Source organism: Cloeon dipterum, chromosome X (assembly GCF_949628265.1).
Source record: "Cloeon dipterum chromosome X, ieCloDipt1.1, whole genome shotgun sequence".
NCBI classification, from domain to species: Eukaryota; Metazoa; Arthropoda; class Insecta; order Ephemeroptera; family Baetidae; genus Cloeon; species Cloeon dipterum.
Window position 1 is genome coordinate 9,199,100 of NC_088790.1, and position 17,329 is coordinate 9,216,428.

General features: G+C 40.5%; 2 protein-coding genes across 4 annotated transcripts; one reads left to right on the top strand and one right to left on the bottom strand.

Moving 5' to 3' along the window:
* The first annotated feature begins 56 nt into the window (after positions 1-56).
* Positions 57-7,689, top strand: LOC135947010 (DDB1- and CUL4-associated factor 10 homolog). 2 transcript variants are annotated; one of them, XM_065495566.1, is made up of 8 exons: positions 57-396; positions 859-932; positions 993-1,188; positions 1,304-1,615; positions 2,224-2,395; positions 2,451-2,666; positions 2,936-3,083; positions 3,144-7,689. In XM_065495566.1, exons 3-8 carry the CDS (start codon positions 1,001-1,003, stop codon positions 3,500-3,502), a joined length of 1,395 nt encoding a protein of 464 aa, XP_065351638.1. In that variant the 5' UTR covers positions 57-396; positions 859-932; positions 993-1,000; the 3' UTR covers positions 3,503-7,689. The 2 variants fall into 2 exon arrangements, with proteins under 2 accessions (XP_065351638.1, XP_065351637.1); XM_065495565.1 differs by having other exon boundaries at positions 2,936-7,689.
* Positions 3,566-13,056, bottom strand: LOC135947007 (protein Skeletor, isoforms B/C-like). Of its 2 annotated transcripts, XM_065495554.1 has the most exons (13): positions 12,895-13,056; positions 8,681-8,839; positions 8,547-8,619; positions 8,204-8,312; positions 7,718-7,880; positions 7,337-7,596; positions 6,325-6,424; positions 6,086-6,270; positions 5,834-6,032; positions 5,521-5,772; positions 4,862-5,055; positions 4,578-4,802; positions 3,566-4,321 (listed from the first exon to the last, which is right to left on the bottom strand). In XM_065495554.1, the coding sequence occupies exons 1-13, from the start codon at positions 12,950-12,952 to the stop codon at positions 3,755-3,757; spliced, it is 2,544 nt and encodes an 847-aa protein (XP_065351626.1). In that variant the 5' UTR covers positions 12,953-13,056; the 3' UTR covers positions 3,566-3,754. The 2 variants fall into 2 exon arrangements, with proteins under 2 accessions (XP_065351626.1, XP_065351625.1); XM_065495553.1 differs by having other exon boundaries at positions 6,086-6,424.
* Between the last annotated feature and the right edge of the window lie 4,273 nt (positions 13,057-17,329).

Genomic DNA, 17,329 nt, shown 5'->3' on the forward strand with positions numbered 1-17,329 from the left:
ATAATAAAACCCGTACATAATCTTAGTTAGTAACATCAGCGATGCGATGCAGTGCTACCAACTACTGTACAACAACAAAGACACCTGAGCTGCCGTGTGAGCAACAACCTGAAGACTGAAGGTCCTTGTTCGCTTACATAATTGAAAGGGCTCTCCGGTCGTCGGAAATATTTTCTCATATTCTATTTGAAATTTTTGTGATCTAAGCTTGTGTTCTCAAAAAGTGTTTCGCGAAGGACTGTCGATCAAACTTTGGGCCCGTTTCAAAGCCAATTTCTATTGAAACATAGAAAAAAGTTCGCCGTCGGTGATAAGTGGTAGATGAGAAGATAGTGAATGTGAAGGTCAATAAGAGAAGTGATGGAGGTTTTTTGACAGTAATACTTCTTTCGGCAGGTGAGTTGCTTCCGTGTTGGATTAAAATGACGGTCAAAATAACTCTTCGTATTTTCGACCAATCTTTCAGTCGCTGTTATTCATAAAAAATTAGCCACATTTTTACGATTCTTTTTTTTTCGAACTTTGTCCAATTTTATTCGGCAGTTCTTTTCCACAAATCTGTCGTTAAATCTTACAATGCCCTCTGCTCCCTGCTCTTGCTTCAAAATTATTAAAATTTTATTCACAAATGAACTTGATACAATTTCGCAATTTTATCGTGACATTAATCGGGGGGGAACAGAAAATAATAATTTTTTAAATTACAAATTTTGATGCCGATTTTAGCTATTTGTTATTTAGCGAACATCATAATGGCATCAGTTTCATATTATTAATTGTCCATATGACAGCGTTTTATGTGTTTCAAAATGGATTATAACCTAAAATTCTAATACAGTAACAACATCATCTTTACAGGTTCCGGTTGCAGCTAAAATTTAGGCAGTAATTAATTCGATATTGACAGACAAGATTGGCCGCATATATAGCACGTGAGACTCAACTTGCGCAGCCTTTACGCTTAAAGTAACTAATTGATTCCTATGCTGCAGGCGTTTAAATGTCAGGCTTGACCTTCCGAGAATACCTGAGGCGCAGAGAGCTAGGACTGAAACAGCCAATCGGTGTCCAGGACTTACTCAGAACGAAGCTTTTCTACAACATTCAACCAGTTGACGCCTTCACTGCTTCCGCTGCCACTGGCCCTTCGCATGGCGCTGTTTTCAACCTCCAATTCTCGCCCGACGGGTTGGTGACAGTAAATTAATCTCGTATTTGAAAGCAGATTTTTATTTTTGAATTAATAAATATTTATAATTTATCTACTACAAGAAGTTGAGTCTAAATTTTGATTTTACCGCAGAAAAAAGCTTGTGTCAGCTTGCGAAAAGAAGTCTGTCCTGGTGTTTGACTGCGTGAGCAGAAAGCAAGTGCTGGCCTTGCGGGAGGCTCACACAGACTGTGTCAACGCGATCACTTTCCTCGACGATCAACGCTTTTTTAGCTGCAGCGATGACACCACGGTCGCGTTGTGGGACTTGAGATCCTCTCGCGAACCGTTGTGCCGGCTCAGAGGTCACACAAGCTGGGTCAAGAATGTTGAGGTTATCCCGTCCCAAGGAGTCGTCCTCTCTTCAGGCTTTGACTGGAAGCTCATTTGCTGGGATATAAATAAGTGAGCTAATGTTGTGATTCGTCTTATTTGCAATATAATCAAATTTTATTAGAAAATACTGGTGTAAAATCATTCACAGGAGCAGTTATTTTCATTGTTCTTAGCCTTCTAATTCAGAGACTTTCACGCATTTTTTAACACAATTGTTTGACAATATGAATTCCATATTTCTCAAATTTTAATTATATTTGAAATTATTTTTCTGAATTTTGAATAAACTTAAAACATTTTCAGTAAGCATTTTTGGCTAAGTTTGAAACACACTATTATTGTTTTGCTTAGAGAGTCATTAATTCAATGGAAAATAAGTAGCGTTATGCATAAGTTGCCTCAAAGAGCCTAAATCGATGGGTGATTATTCCCTGAAATCTTAAGGGTAAAATTCCAACTACTTTGTTCATTAAATCAACTTTTAGTTTTAACGCTAATATTAGTTTGAAATCATTGTGCATTTTACTTCATACATTTTTCGTGTCATTGTCTTTGATATGAATGAAGTTATGATCCTCAATCCCAATTATTTTTGTTTTCCTTTACTGTTTTAGACTCAAAAAGTTATCTTAAAAAACATGAAAAACTACTCACATTTGATTTGTTTCTTTGACCAGAATTTCAGGAGACGACTGTGTTAACACGACCTTGCTCAAAACAAACGACTTAATGCGGACAAAATTGTCTCCTGATGGCAGCAAGTTGGTAGTCAGCACCTCATCTGGATATATAATGGTTGTGCATGATCTAAACTTAGATAATTTCCAAGAGGATCTCAAACTTTTTAAAGTAATTCTTAAAGTGACTTCTGAAAACTCCTAACTTAACACATTTTATCTCTCAGCCTAGCCTGTACAGACTGATGCAAGAAACGCTGACTATAATCCCTGAGGCAGCAAAATATACATCAAGATTCAAGAAAAGCTGCAAAAACAACAGGCTTGAACTTATTTCTGACTTTCCCAGTGGTGACGAATCCACCGCGATTTCTTCCCTGGAAATCCATCCTAACAGCTGGTGCGCACTCAGTAGGAACACTAGTGCACAGCACGACTCTGAGGTGAGCTCTGTGATTTTTGCCTTGGTACACTTAAACGCATTTTTCTTAATGCTCTTTTATTATTGCTTTTTATCATTCCGTTTTTAACAAAAATTGGCTGATTTTTTAACTTCTGTATAGTTATTCTTCAATTGTTCTGGAACAAATTCAAAATTCAAACCCAAATTCAACCTTTCATTCTATTTTAATGTTAAAAATTATTAAAGTGCATTTTTAAGAGGAATATTCTGCAATTTTTTTAATGCTGAAACTATGACGTTCTGTTCCAGTGGACTTGTTTGCATGACATTCAAGAATTGCCACGCAAAAACCACCTAGATGAGGACGAGGACATAGAAATAGACAGGAGTAGCACCAATTCATTTACGAGAGAGAGGATCGAATACGCACTCTCGTCAGAGGAGGATGTTAATTTAGGTAAGACACTTATGCGCGTCCATTCCGCTTCATTACTTAAATCAATTTCTTTGGATCTAGATGACTTAAATGAAATCCCGCGGATCCATAAAAACAAGCGACGGCTGCTGTACTTCAGTGAAGAATCAAACGTGGGGCAAGGCTTCATCAAGGAACAGGCATTCAGTCCAGACGGACGGCTGGTGAGCTCGCCTTTTGGCTTTGGAGTGAGATTACTGGCATTCAGCCCTGACTGTGAAGACCCGTGGACTAAACAAGGTTCGCCACTCGCGCCCACTGGTTCTAAATGCTTGTATGAAGTGCGAACCAACATTTGTCACGGTAATGTGGTCGCTTGCACTAAATTTAGCCCGGTCGAGCCTGTTCTCGTGTCGGGCTGCATTCAGGGCAAGATCGCGTGGCATCAAATGCGATTGTAGCAAAAACTCAGTTTTTTGACGTCTTCGGCTGTTTTCTAAACTATGATTCGAATTTAGACAATGTCAATAGAAGAAATTTATTTCTAGTTTGATATACACAAACACAAAAAGATCACGTGCAGTTTGAAACAAATTCAAAAACCACTTAAACAGTTAATAATCTCGAGTCAGGTAATAATGCTTCGGTCGATCGTTTCGTTTGGGGGGTTAACACTTTCTGACTAAAAGGATTTCTCAAAAAAGTCCGTCGATTCAATACTGCAGATGCTGCGGGCGTCGGAAATAATGCGCCCGCTTTTGGGTGACGTGCGGATAGCGCAGTCTCTGCTGCGGCGGAGAGTGCTGTCTCCGCACAAAGTGCTTACCCTTGTTAAAGCTGGAGGGGAAGTTAGAGAGCCTGGACGTGTCCTTGAAGTTCCTGTCCACTGGTGAAGCGACAAACATGGGCTCCAAGGTCTCAGTGTACTTGGGACTTTCGAACTGCGGGTGCTCCTTGGACTCTGGCTCGTCCTTATTGGCCACAACGACTTCTTCGTCTCTTCTGGAAGTCAGGCTGCTCACGTAGGACACTTGGGCAGCAGACGGTGGCAGCAAATCGTGTGACGCGGACAGGACGGCGTCTGGCACGACGGCCACCTTCTCACCGTAAGGAACTTTAACCCTAGTCTCTACGTTGACGCTGGCAGCCTCTTCTGGCTCCTCCTCCGCGGTTCCCTTCCTGTCAATCGGGTCTTCAGCGGCGGCGTCAGATCGTGCCGGCTGCTGGTCGCAGCTGTCATGGACGTTTATTTTCCAGCCCAAATACCGGTGAGTGTAACACTGCAATAAAATTAATGAGATTTACAGCCAATTAAGAAATACCAATTTATCCCCATAATAATTCAATCTTGATTTTCATTTAAAATTGCTTCCTAATTGAGATCAAAAATTAAATTATGGCTGACGTAGTGATTCTAAAATCAATTACGTTATTTAAATCAACTTGCCTAAAAAGCAAAGGAAAGATAAAACCATAAATTGTAAAACAAATTTAAAATTCCCCTCCGCATCTCTTCCATCTTTTTATTTTTTATACCTGATAGTAAACAGTATCAGGCGTGTTGTTGTCGGGCGTCCACTGCAGAATGCCTGGCTCGCCTTCGTCACACTCCAGCTTGAGTGTTTGTTGGTAAGCTCCAAAAGAGGGGCTGTCGTCCGCCGCGTGGTCAGGGCTGGGCGTCCAGTTGCAAAAGCGACCAGTGCCGGTAGGAGTTGCTCTACCCCTCTTGTCGAATTTAACGCCAGCGAAAACTTTTATAGCCTGCCGAATAGTTTGATTATTTATTTGCTCTTTTAACTCCTTTCTTTAAGGACGAGTACCTTTTTTTCTTCAGAAGTCTTGTGCTCATAGCCACCGACAGCGTCGTCGGTGATATAGAAGGGATGGTATCTAGCAGGAATATCGATATTGTCTCCGCCTTCAACCACAAATGTGTAGCTCTTTCCTCTAACCACGTTAATTTCAGGGATGAGCAGGCCGTTTATGAACCAGGAGATTCCCCAACCGACGTGGCCTGTGCAAAATAATAATTTAATTTATTCTAGTCTGACCCAAATCAACTTAACTTTTATGTTTATGCTTACTATGCACCTTGAACTTTGAATTTAAAGTAGCACATCTATAACTACTCAAAGCACGACAATTAAGGCCATCAAGGTTTGCAGTGTATCTTTAAAATTTTAACTATTAATAATATGACAAATTTTACAAGACTTAAATTAAAACGTTAATAATTGCATCTGTAAAAATGGTATTTTAAGGTCGTAATGGCCGTCTAATAACTTATGCATAAGTACGTATTTGTATTCTTTTTTCCATGCTTCTGTATTAACTATCTAAGCGATTGAAATTCGAGGTTGGAATGTTTTTATTTTTGTCATAATTTTCTTGCTCAAAAACGGAGCATCGATTTTAAATATCCTGGGCTTTCATTGACTATGGTAATTTCAAACAGGTCATTCACTGATGACTCTCATACCTGTAATTGCTGAATATCCTCTTTTCCCGCCAGTGGGTCCCATTTGAGCGTAGAAGACACCGTCTTCAGGTTCATAACAGGGAATAGGGGGAATAGACCAAGCGTCTTTGGGTACTTCTACGGGCTTAGGAGTAGCAGCTGAAACACTCATTTCCTTCTCCAGGTCGGTCAGAGCTGAGGAAGGAGTGCTGCCCTCCTCGGGTTTTTGGCAGTTCCATTCAGGGTAGCGGTTGAAGTTGAGCTTAACGTTGCCTGCAGCATGGACGTGTTTTGTTTTCTTAACTTATTGTTAGTATTAAAGCACAAAACATACCTTTAGGGTAGATGGAGTGGAAAGAAACTTCTTTTTTTGAGTTCAGAGGCCCTATTCCCCAGATGACCGCTTGCTCCGTTCCGTTGTTAAAGATAGGTTTGTCAAACTCGTCGGATCCTTGGAGTGCTCTCTGATAAGTCACTATAGTGTATCCGTTGACCATGGCTGAGTTCAGCAACCTGACGCTTGCGGTTTCGTCCTGTAGGATTTTAAACAGTAAAATATTGCCTTTTCGCAAGTCGAATCCATTACCCTGAGGTTGTTGTCAGGACAACTGCCTCTGCTGCCGGCACATTGAGATTTTCCCTCTAGGTAGTAGTCCACTGCGTAGCCTTGATTGTCCTCAGGGTCAATCCAAGCCACTACTGCATCTCCGCCAATCATTTTCGTTTTGGAGACGTCTCCAGATAAACCAAATGCCATGTAGTCTCCAGAGTCTGCGGAACGTTGAGATCCGATTGAGTCGAATCTTATGAAATTAACATGCTCACCAATTTTTCCGACAAGTTGAATAACTGCGCTCTCTCCGGCGAGGGCCCAGCGCACCTCGAATTCCGACGAATCGTGAAGAACTTCGCAATTCAGCCGCGACTAAAATACGGTTGAAAAAGGATTGTAAATAACTAGACGACAGTTGTACAAAAAACGCCTTTATTCTATTCATCTCTCCTTACGCCTCTGTACTGGAGCCCGCTTAACAAAAATAAGTTAGGGGAGCAATAAATAAAATGTACGCGCGAATATATAATATATGTAACAAAATATTGGAATCTGAGTTGATTCAGAAATCTACGGCTTTCCAAATTTAAGTTCAGGCTGTGTGGTGCTCAGAAATGGTAGAACACTTGTTGTTGGGAATTTTGCTGCTCGGCTGGTTGTGGAGCCACGCTCGTGAGCTGTTGTTGCTGTTCGCCGATGTAGTAATCTTGTTGGGGTTGCGTGTAGAAGTGGTAGACCTGCCTCTGGGGTGGCACGTACACTAGCGGCTGATGATTGGAAGCCAATGCGTACGTCGATGCGGGAGGGTAATACGATTGAAGCGGTGGCTTGAATGTCACTGGCTGGACATCTTGAGGGAAGAAATTCGTTGACAAACGCCTTTCAGGTGACGATGCAGCCACCTGCAGCTCAGGGTAGCTGTAGAATATGTCTTCCAGGCTTTTTGGTTTCTGCAAGAAAAGCCATGTCAGATTCGGGGCTGCGATCCCGTCTGTCAGGCAGTCCATTGCGTCTCGTTCTGTCTTGAAATTTGTCTTTGTCGGTCGCTTGTCTTTACAGGGACTAGAGTTTGGTTTGGTTCGCAGGAAAGAGAGGCGTAAGGAGAGAAACTTCACCCATATTATGTGATTGAATCGTGGATATTTGGTTAAAAACATTCACATGCCGTACAAACACGAGTCAACCTCGGGTTAATTGATGTCGAGTTCAATTGTAATTTTAAAATCGATGAAGCCAGGACATGCTATTCTGATACCAAAGGTTTTTCATTGCATTTGAGCGTACCTGAGGCGAGACGTTGAGCATCCGCAGGGAGGGTGGCACGAGTGCGTATGGGGGAACCTTCACGTGGCCAAAGTCGACCGCGAACGCCTCGCACCACACGCCAAAGTGACCTATTTCGTGAACAGTCAGCGTGCCTGGAAGGGTGATGACCAAGGTTTTGCTGTCGTATTTCTTGAGAGGGTCGAAACTGCCGTTTTCGTCGGCCACCTTGATGCCCTGGGGGGTGGGAGTTTCACCACTTCCGACCCAGAATTTCGCGTCTAAACAAACATAATTTGACAGTTTTACTGATTTCATGTCTAATAGTGGTGTAAATGAAAATGCTAATAAATGAACATGTTTATAAAATAAAACTTTATTGCTTAGTTATTGATGTTTTACCTGGAGCTTCACCGTCGTATGAAAAGTTTGGAACAAGGAAGGTTTGGGCGTCGACAATAACCACGGGGTCAGACGAAACATGATGAATTCCAGAGAGCGACCCCAATTTCTGCGGCTTTGGGTACTCGAAGCCCTTGGGGATCTTCACGTCTCCGAAGTTGACCTGAAAATCGCAACAATGGCCTAATAACTCATGACAAATCCCGTCTCACGACTATTTGCCCGAGTATATAACTTTACGATCGCGCAAATGGGGGCAGGAGGCGATGGTTAAAAACGAAATCACTTTTCCCGGTAGCATGAACCTCTATAATGTGCTCTCGCACGAAATGAAGATTGCGTGACTGCAACGGGAAAAATTGAACGGCGAACGGAACAAAGTGAAGTGCGAAACAAAAGGCGAAAAAGAAAGTGGAATTGGCGTGCGCAGCGAGGAGAGAAACAAATCTCGTCGCGACCAGCGCAATAAATCCAGAGTCTGCTTACCGAGAAATCCTCGCACCAGACCGAGAACCACTTGATGCTGTTCAAGGTTTTGCCCTCGGGTAGGGACAAAGTGATGTGCTCGTCGTTGTACTTTCTCAACACCTTGGGACTGCAACATTGAATTTGGAGCACCATTTAACTGTACTCATACATATACACTCTCAATCCATCTGCGAGCCAGCTCCTCTGGCTCACACCGCCGACCGAAAGGCGCCGGTCTGCTCTTTTTCAATTAAAACACGAGCCGAAAAAATGATCAGCCGGCGGAAACGAGATTTTCAGAGACTGGACACAAAATTGACCCAGAAAGAATGATGCGATATAAATTTGGCAATTAATTTACCTGCCCCTTTCGTCCCTGAGCCGGAATCCGGAAGAACTAGGTGACTTGGAGTTTCCAGCGTAGAAGTAGGCGCCTTGAATCGAAAGAAATTTGATGTAAGAAGGCAATTCTAAGTTTCTGGCTAAATTACTGACCTGGTCCCTCTCCGTCGTACGTGAAGTGTCTGATGTGCAGTGTCCTTGAGTCAATGGCGTACACGAAACCCTTGACCGCATGATGGTGCTCGCTCAGCTTGCCCAACGGCTTGCCAAAATAGCCCGGATCATCTTCATCCTTTTCTTTAAGGCAGTTCACTGAAAAATAAAGCATCGAATTTTTAAGCTTAAAGGTCAATAAGTCAGGCCTCCATAGGTTCGGAAATATATACTATTTTTTTAATTAATGCGAAGAAACCGTCTGATCATATTTTAATGGTTTGTAAGTCTTTTACAAATATTTAATAAATATCTCATATATGTTAAGAGTACTGCGACTTCCTGCCTCGCCGCTGTATATCAAATATCATTGCAGCTGCGACGGCGGGTCTTGAAAATAAGAAAGCACACACTGCACTTCAAACGCGCCCTTTTGTTAAGAGAAATTTCGACCTTTCTTTCGCTGCGGTGATGGTGATGGCTTGAGAGACAACGGGCAAAGATATCTCTCGCCACGCGCGCGCGGGGAGAGCAAAATTATTTTATATCCAAATGCAATGTGCGAGCACAGAAAATAATCCCCGTGCGCGCGCCTTTCTAAAGTGCAATCAGGTAAATGCTGGCGAGGGCATGTTAATTTATTGAAGTGCCAGTCCATCAGGTCGTAGAAAGCACGACGAGTGCATTTTACGTGAAAATAATAAATGCATGCAGCCAGGGGAAAGACAATACTCTAAATACATACGTGTGTGCACTGCACAGCTGGATCCGAGTACCAGCGTGTGTGTTGTCGTTACACAAAAATTGGAAGAGAAATGCGCTGTTGGCGTTAAATTACACCATGGGTCGCGAATAAAAGCACACGACTATTTTGTCCCTGCGCTTATGCAACATACCATTGGATGAATAATGCTGTAATTACGTTGCGCTCAGTTTAAATTGGGTGAAATCTGTTGAATTGGATGAACTGCTTTTATTTTACAGAAAATTGCACACCACTTTTGTTTGAACTGGTGTTTTAGGAAATGTGGTTTTAAATGCTGGGAAAAGAATTTTTCACATTACATTTTTATATTGGTAATTTTTGGATGACCTTAATTTTCAAGTTTTTAATTTTTCTCAATCTAAATAAAGATTAAAAATGAGAAAATATTTAATAATTCAAACATTCACATCAAATATATATTTTGATTCATTTTTTTAATAGAAAATAAAATAAATCAATCAGTTCAGATGAATTTTGCACCACATTAGCTTGATCTTTTAAAATGTGTGCTATAGACAAAAATAGAACTGTTTAGCATTTTGTATTGCAAACTACACGCCCATTTAGTGTTTTCTAGGACAAGTCATCTGATTCAATCATCGTTTTGGCTCAACAGTTTTAATTTGAACCATTAATTCTTGGTGTCAAGTTGATAAAATGTAAAGGAATTTAATTATTGCATCTAAAATTTTGAATATGATCCTGTCGTAATCAAACGATTAACTTGTATAGCATTTAACTTTCTGACTAAAAAGATTTGCTCCCTTGTCTGTTCAGGAAGTGAAATTGGCAGGGCAATTGGATGTTCTTGCAACAGTTAAATTACGTTTTTTGTATCGCAAAATGCAGTATCCTGCAATCACTGGCCAACATCCTCAATTAAAATCTGCTTGTTAGGCGGATTGAAAAGCAATCGTTGCAAAAGCTGGTTGTCTAATCGATTACTTAACAGCGACAATTAAGCGCACTTGGCTAACAGTCTCTGGATTCGGCACGTGCTATGTACTGATTTTTTTTGTATTTCACGTGGCTCGAAGCACGGTCGCAATTAAATTCATATTTCCAGGTGCACTGTCCGCTCTCGTAGACCCCGGGCAAAGAAATTAACCTGTTTGCAACTCAAAATTAACGTTACGCACGTAGTCTATAGCAAAATAATCATTTCGGCGTGTTGCAAAAGCGGGCAAAATGTGCTCTGAAATTTTCGTGTCGGCGGACGCGCATCTCGCGCGATCGGATGAGATAATTTCACTCGTGAATAATTAATCATCCGTTGCGAAAGCACGAGAAAAAGTCGTTTCGTATTGTTGCGCGGCTGCTTTTCCTGAGAAAACTCGGCGTGGTTTGTTTTTAATTGCACACGCGGCTTGAAAGACAGTCGGAAAGAAAGAGCATCCAAAACGAAAAGAAATTGGGATTTCAAGGTCACCTACATAAGGCATTGTCAAGAGAGGACTCCTCGGAGGCGATTTTTTTCTCTCTCGCTCGCTTGCTTCGCCGTGTGTCTTCGCTCCGCGCGCGATTTCGCAGCCAAATTTCACGCACACTCACAAAACAAGATCAGCGAGTTGCTTGTGCTCCTATTTTGTTGGCTCTGATCGAGATTATAAGACACTTCGGCCACTAGAGAGTGAAATTGGTGAAGTCGATTAGGGAATTGCTTAATTGGCAGAAGATGCTGCGTTCAATTGGGTTATATACCTTTTTACGCCGAATCCATTAGCCTCAGAAAAGAGGTGAGAAAATTTGGCAACGGTCACAATTTGTGGCGAGGACAAATTTTTCTCAGAAGAGCCAGAAACTGTTCTTTAGATGGTCTTATTCCATATACGAACAGCTATAAACAGTTCTCATCCAAGGGTTTCGCACAAACATTTAATACATTGTGTATTTGTGCATTAATAGACACACGTGTGCAACTTTCTTGCAACTATAGAGGGACGGTGAGTGTGAATAATTCAAATTGACGCGCATGCAGCAAGGGCAAACTAGTGATAATTCACAATGTGCACATCTCTATGTATTTTCCTTTTTTATAAATATAGAATCGCGCATCATTCAGCTCTATGATTTCTCAAGAACACGCGTCTTACACAAACGCCATAAAACGAGAGGCATTTTGCCGATTAAATTTCTAGCACAAAACTAATTAAATCTGCTTTATCTGGATAAGAAAATACAAACAAAGCGGCCTTGACTGAATTTTGTATTCCTATATTCCCTCTCTATATAAGGCGTTTGCGACTGTCGAAATTTCCTTAAACCAGAGTGGCACGCAAGGCTCTAATTCGGGCCTGCTGCAGCGGCAAAACAACAACAACAAAAGCATCGCCCGCAGCCGCGCAACAATACATTTCACGCTTCGTGTCATTGCCACGATTTTCATAACGCATGGTGCCGGGTGGAATTAATTAGACGTTTTATTATCTCATATCATGCATTTTCGCACATTTTACGCCGCTTTTTGCACAACTTTTGAATTGTTAATGCGCTCACGAAACGTGCGAATTTGTTTCATAAAAATTCACCACCCGCAGAAATTTTAATCGGAAATTAAGGCCGTTTTGGAACTTCACGCAAGTCATATATGCAAAGAAATTCATTTAATACTATTTGGTATTTGAATTATAAATTTGTTGCTAATTTACAATTATATTTAAACTAAATAACTCGTACAACTTTGAGCTTCGAAAATTATTCAACAGTTTTTTTACCGAAGTCGTTCATTCATTTCCGAAAAATTTCGTAAATCTATCTTAGAAGGTTCTGTGCAAAAATCCTCCATGATTTTAAGCTAAATTCATCACTCGTTTACCCTGAGATAAATAATTCAATTATCAGGAATTTTTAGATGGCTTTTATTTAGGGCCGCTTAATGCGATATTTTAAATCACTTTTTAACAATAATTGATCTTCTGCTTAAGGCATTTTATTCATACAAGTCCTAATAATCTCAGCTTAAGTGAATTGTGAAATGTTCGTGAACTGAACTAAAAAACAGTAAATGAAAAATTCAACTCGTTACAAATTACTCCTCGATCTCAAAATTTTTACTAGATACATTTTCCAGTTCTCTCGAGAAATCTCACTCAGTAAAAAATAATCTCAATATAGGTTGACTATTCTTCGACTTTGTTACCATAACCAATAAACAAATTAATCAAAAAATTTATCAGAATCTTACATATGATTATTTAGTAATGAATAGTCAAAATTTGAAGTTTTTTTCAGTTTTGATAAGTTTCTTTGCAGTTTACAGCAATATATGGCCTATATAGGTCATTGATGCACGCTGGGGGAAAATTAATCAGTGCAATCCCCTTCTCTGAGTTAATTTTTTTCGGTAGAGCAAGGACTACATAGAGACTTATCAGAAAACTCATCTGAAAACGAAATTGAGCATGTCTCGAATTTGCAGGGCACAAATTATTGCGGGCGTTGAACTCACCATTTTGGACAAGCAGCAGGGTGCAGAGGGTTGCGGCGGCCGCGGAGGGTAACTTCATCTGGCCGGCGACGAGCTAGAGACAAAACAAAGGTGCTGCTTGCCGAGCAGCAAACTACTTTCGACAAAACTCGCACGTCGGCGTTCGCAAGTCTTTTATATAGAAAGGTAGCGGTCCAGCTCGGCGCGCATGGAGGGGCGGCGGCTGTTTAAAATTCGTCCTTTAATCCACCTCCTCGTCGCGATGTATATGTGCGCACGTATATTTGTGAAACTGGTCTTTGCAGCGCAGATCGTTCAACTCGGCGCAGTCGATAATTATTTTCGCCCTGTCTAAAATTCGTTCGACCGTTGACCTCACCTTCGCCTCTGCGTCTGCCAGTCACATTTTAAAATTCGTTGCAGGGGCGGACGTGGTTGACAAATTTAATTTTCACTTCTTGAAAGCAAGTTTCACAGGTGTGATATATGGCGTGTTGGCTTTAAATTTGAGCCTAATTGTAAGATGAGGCAGTGTTTTTTGAATGCTAAATAAAAACACTAGTATATCTGAACTTCAGATTCAGATTATTTTCAGCAATCAATTACATAGACAGTGACTTGTAACTTGTAACGGACCATGAAAAGCATGAATCGTAAATTTTTAAGGTTTTTCATTGAACCAATGTTATTTGAGCGAAACAAGAGATTGATTAAATGGAAAACCATCTGAATAAACATTCAAACTTGAAAACTGTTTTTTATAAGCTTATAAAAAACTTGCGAGTAAATTCAAAATAATTTCGTTTATTTTTTCAAAACTTCTTTATGAATTATCACTTAGAAGTTGTACATTTTCTTCAAAACATCAGCTAAATTTGGTTGAAGTGACCAGAATCATAACCAGAATAATTACGATTTTATATTTTTTATTTTCAATTTTTCCTAAGTTATTTCAAATCAGGTAACAAATTTAAAATACTTTTTTAAATCTTCCAGATCTGTTCTTTTGCTCCAAGTTCTATTCTTCTAGCCCCATTTTAGAACAATTAGTAGCTAATTTAAAACATCTGAAATTCAGATCGTTCCTCAGACAGGGATAAAAAGAGCAAAAAGATCTAATCAATTTAAAACTTCTAGCCTCGCAATATACCAAATAGGCACAAAATTGATGGTACATTTTACCAAACGAAAGAAAATCTCAATTAAACGTTAATTTAAACAAATAATTTTTAATGCACAAACATCCGTTTTTCAGCGTTGACCCTATCTAAAATTTTGACTTAAATTTATTGAAGGAGCTCACAGCAAGAAAAATGAGAGCCATAGTTTGTTGCTCCCTAGATTTGAAAACGCCTGATTTGTAACTTCCTGAGTGCATATAGCAGACAGAGAGCCAAGTGACGGCGTTTATGAATATTTCACTCATTGACAGCAAAATATGGTGTGCACAGACAAGTGTGTTTTCACTTTCATAAAATTGCATCTAATTAACGCGGCGGCGCACTCCCGGCCGCTCGTCGCCACCGCCGTCGCCGGGACTGATTCTCTCCTGCTCTCCTCATGAATGGCAGCGGTGAGCGTTTCTGCAATACGCGCGCCAGACTCCGTCGAGCGTGCAGGCTATATTTACTCAGCCATTGAGAGAAGAATCACCGACGGCGGCTTTGAGTGCAAAAAACATTCAGGACACAGACATCGTGTCCAGCCAATAAAGCCCAAATGAATAGCCTCGCAATTTGGTTACAAAACCGCCGTGGCAGCGCTCGCGACGACGACACGACAATTTGTACAATTGCGCTGGCGAACGGCCTTGTTGGGCGAAAGGAGAAAACTTAATCAAAACAATAATTACGTCGACGCGCCGGCTCGCATGAAAGAAGCCGCTGACCGAGCACACATGTTTGGCACACTGCAGGTCCCCATTCAGAAAAAGCAGCGAGACCATCGTGCGGTGACACAGACACGCCGCTCAAGCAACTCAAAAGGTAGCTTGTCTGAGCGGCTAGCACCAAAACTTGGAGAGTCATAAATGCTGATTTTAGATCTGATTAGCTTTAGAGTGGAAAGATACCATTAATTTCAGGCGTAAATTGCATAATTCTTGCTTAGAGGTCTCACAATCATAGCCACGAGATTTAAGACGACGGCTTAGCCGAATTTTTAGCCTGTGGCGGCGGCTGGCTGACAATATTTTAAACGTGAATTTTGATAGTACAAAGGGCCGGAAGAATATTTTTCTCCTAGATTTTTTGATTTTTTACCCATTTTTTACCTGCGGCTGGCACAACTTGTTAGCCAGATTCACGGTGGCTGGCGGCTGACCACCACATGACCCAAAATTTGCTGGCTGATGCGGCGCAGTGCGGCTGGCTGAGACCTCTATTTGTGCTTATTAAAGGTCCAGCAGTAGAGGTCTCAGCCAGCCGGAAAATGTTGGGTCACATTATGGTTAGCCGCCAGCCGCCGCGAATTTGACCAAGCTGTGCGAGCCACCGGTCAAAAAGTAGAAAAATTGAAAAGTGCCGGAGCAAAAATTGTCCTCCTACCATTCCGACTGCTAAGCACTATCAAACTTCACTTTAAAAAGTTTGCCAGCCGCCTGCTAAATCGCTCAGTCGACGCCGCTAGGCCAAAATTCGGTTGCAGCCTGTTCAGCCAGCCGCCACCTAAAATTACGTGGCTAAGTGAGACCTATATCCCAAAATAAATAGTCAACTATCTCATTTTCACAGCCTTATTGATCCTCACAAGAGCTGAAAAAAGAAGGCATTCCAATTTTTGAGCAACATTTTTTTAACGAATTCTGTGTGACTAATTTATAAGTAGTGTTAAAGCAAATAAAACGTTACATCAACAATACATGATTGGTTTGTTTAATTATAATGTCAGCAACTGATATTGCAATGAACCTTCTCTTTCTTCCTCAATCACTCGACATGTTGAAAAACTACTATTGCAGTAATGCAGTCAAGGATTCGACACTGGGAAAAAATTCAATTAATCAAGTAGCCGAATGCCCCTTGAAATGACAAGTGTATTCACATCATCAAATAAAATTGCGTAACATCTTCTGAAAATATGGACAAAGTTCGCACATAACGCGAGTGTTGGCGGAAAAAGCGACGGCAGCGTGAAGAGGAGGCGCGACAGCAGAGATTTTATTTTACTTTTGCCATTCGCGCTTGTTTCTTTTTTTACGAGCGAGTGGTGAAAGTCTGCTAGCTGTGGGAGCGCGCGTCGCCAGAGGTTGCGCTCCTCTCGGCCGATCGAAGTGTGTGAATTGCTCATCATTTTCTGCCTGCCGAGATGCGCTGCCCTCGCGGTGCTGGAACACTTTTGCATTTCGGCCTACTCTCTTGAGATGAATGCTGCTCCGTGCGTGCAGCGGTTACGCACGAGAAGAAGAAAAAATAAAATGCTGAAACTTTTTTTTCAATCTTCGGCTTTTTTATATGCTCAGGTTGCCCCCAAAGCGACCTTTTCATTTTTGGGCCGCGTGTAGGATTTTTTGCTTTGTCTTCGTGCCGCCCACGCTTGGACACACTCTCCGTGCATTATACACTCTCGAGCGTGTGTAGAAAGGAGCGATGAATTTGCAATTTCGGCTTTCGGCTGTGCCTGCCTTAAGCACTATTTAGACAGCACTTTTTGCACAACAGTGTATACATATATTGATCATAATTGTTATGAGTCACACTTTGAATAATTATTTAGAACATTTTTTTTAATGTAACTGTGCTTTGTATTTTTCAGAATTTAAATTATGAAATTAAACCGATGTGTAATTACATGACATAAATTATCTTTTCTTCATTTTCAAACATAGCTCTGAAATAAGAGGGGCAGAAAGTCTTGATAAATTTACAAAATTTTCACCTCTGAATTTTTCTCATGAATATTTACAAACTTCTTAAACTAAAAAGAAACAATCGCTTGTCTTAATCGATCATTACAATATAATTACATCAAATTCGTTATTATTTTTTTTTGCGAGTTGGACTTCAAAATGTATGTGGGATTTTTTCGGAGGCAAGTTTTGGGAAACACATTTAAATGAAATGACTTGATTTGGTTTTACAATATTATTTACCACTCTGGAATGGTTTAAATTAGGTGATATTTGCTGATAATTAATTAAACGGAAAATTATAAAATAAACTCCAGTAAAATTTAGTAGTTCTCGTCTTTCTACGTTCCTGCAAATAGAAATAACGTTAATATGTATATATATATATTTCGTTTGCAGGATTATATGTTTGTATTTGTCTCATTTCTCTAAATTGAAATATTTTAAATAGATTAATTGAACTGTTCCGACATGTTGATCAAGTTTTAGCTTGAATTTCAATTGAATATTTTATTTTTAACTGTGTTATCCTGTTAATATTATATAATGACGTTGTCATAAAATGGTCTACGCGAATCTGACGAACTGATTCAAACTCATTTACGGTTA

Excerpts from the sequence above, each read along its gene's own strand:
- LOC135947010 (XM_065495565.1), top strand. The coding sequence starts at position 1,001 with ATGTCAGGCTTGACCTTCCGAGAATACCTGAGGCGCAGAGAGCTAGGA. Across the intron at positions 1,189-1,303 it reads CTCCAATTCTCGCCCGACGG|AAAAAAGCTTGTGTCAGCTT; the intron begins GTTGGTGACAGT and ends ATTTTACCGCAG. Across the intron at positions 1,616-2,223 it reads ATTTGCTGGGATATAAATAA|AATTTCAGGAGACGACTGTG; the intron begins GTGAGCTAATGT and ends TTCTTTGACCAG.
- LOC135947007 (XM_065495553.1), bottom strand. The coding sequence starts at position 12,952 with ATGAAGTTACCCTCCGCGGCCGCCGCAACCCTCTGCACCCTGCTGCTT. Across the intron at positions 6,033-6,085 it reads GTCCTGACAACAACCTCAGG|GACGAAACCGCAAGCGTCAG; the intron begins GTAATGGATTCG and ends AAAATCCTACAG. Across the intron at positions 5,773-5,833 it reads CCACTCCATCTACCCTAAAG|GCAACGTTAAGCTCAACTTC; the intron begins GTATGTTTTGTG and ends TCCATGCTGCAG.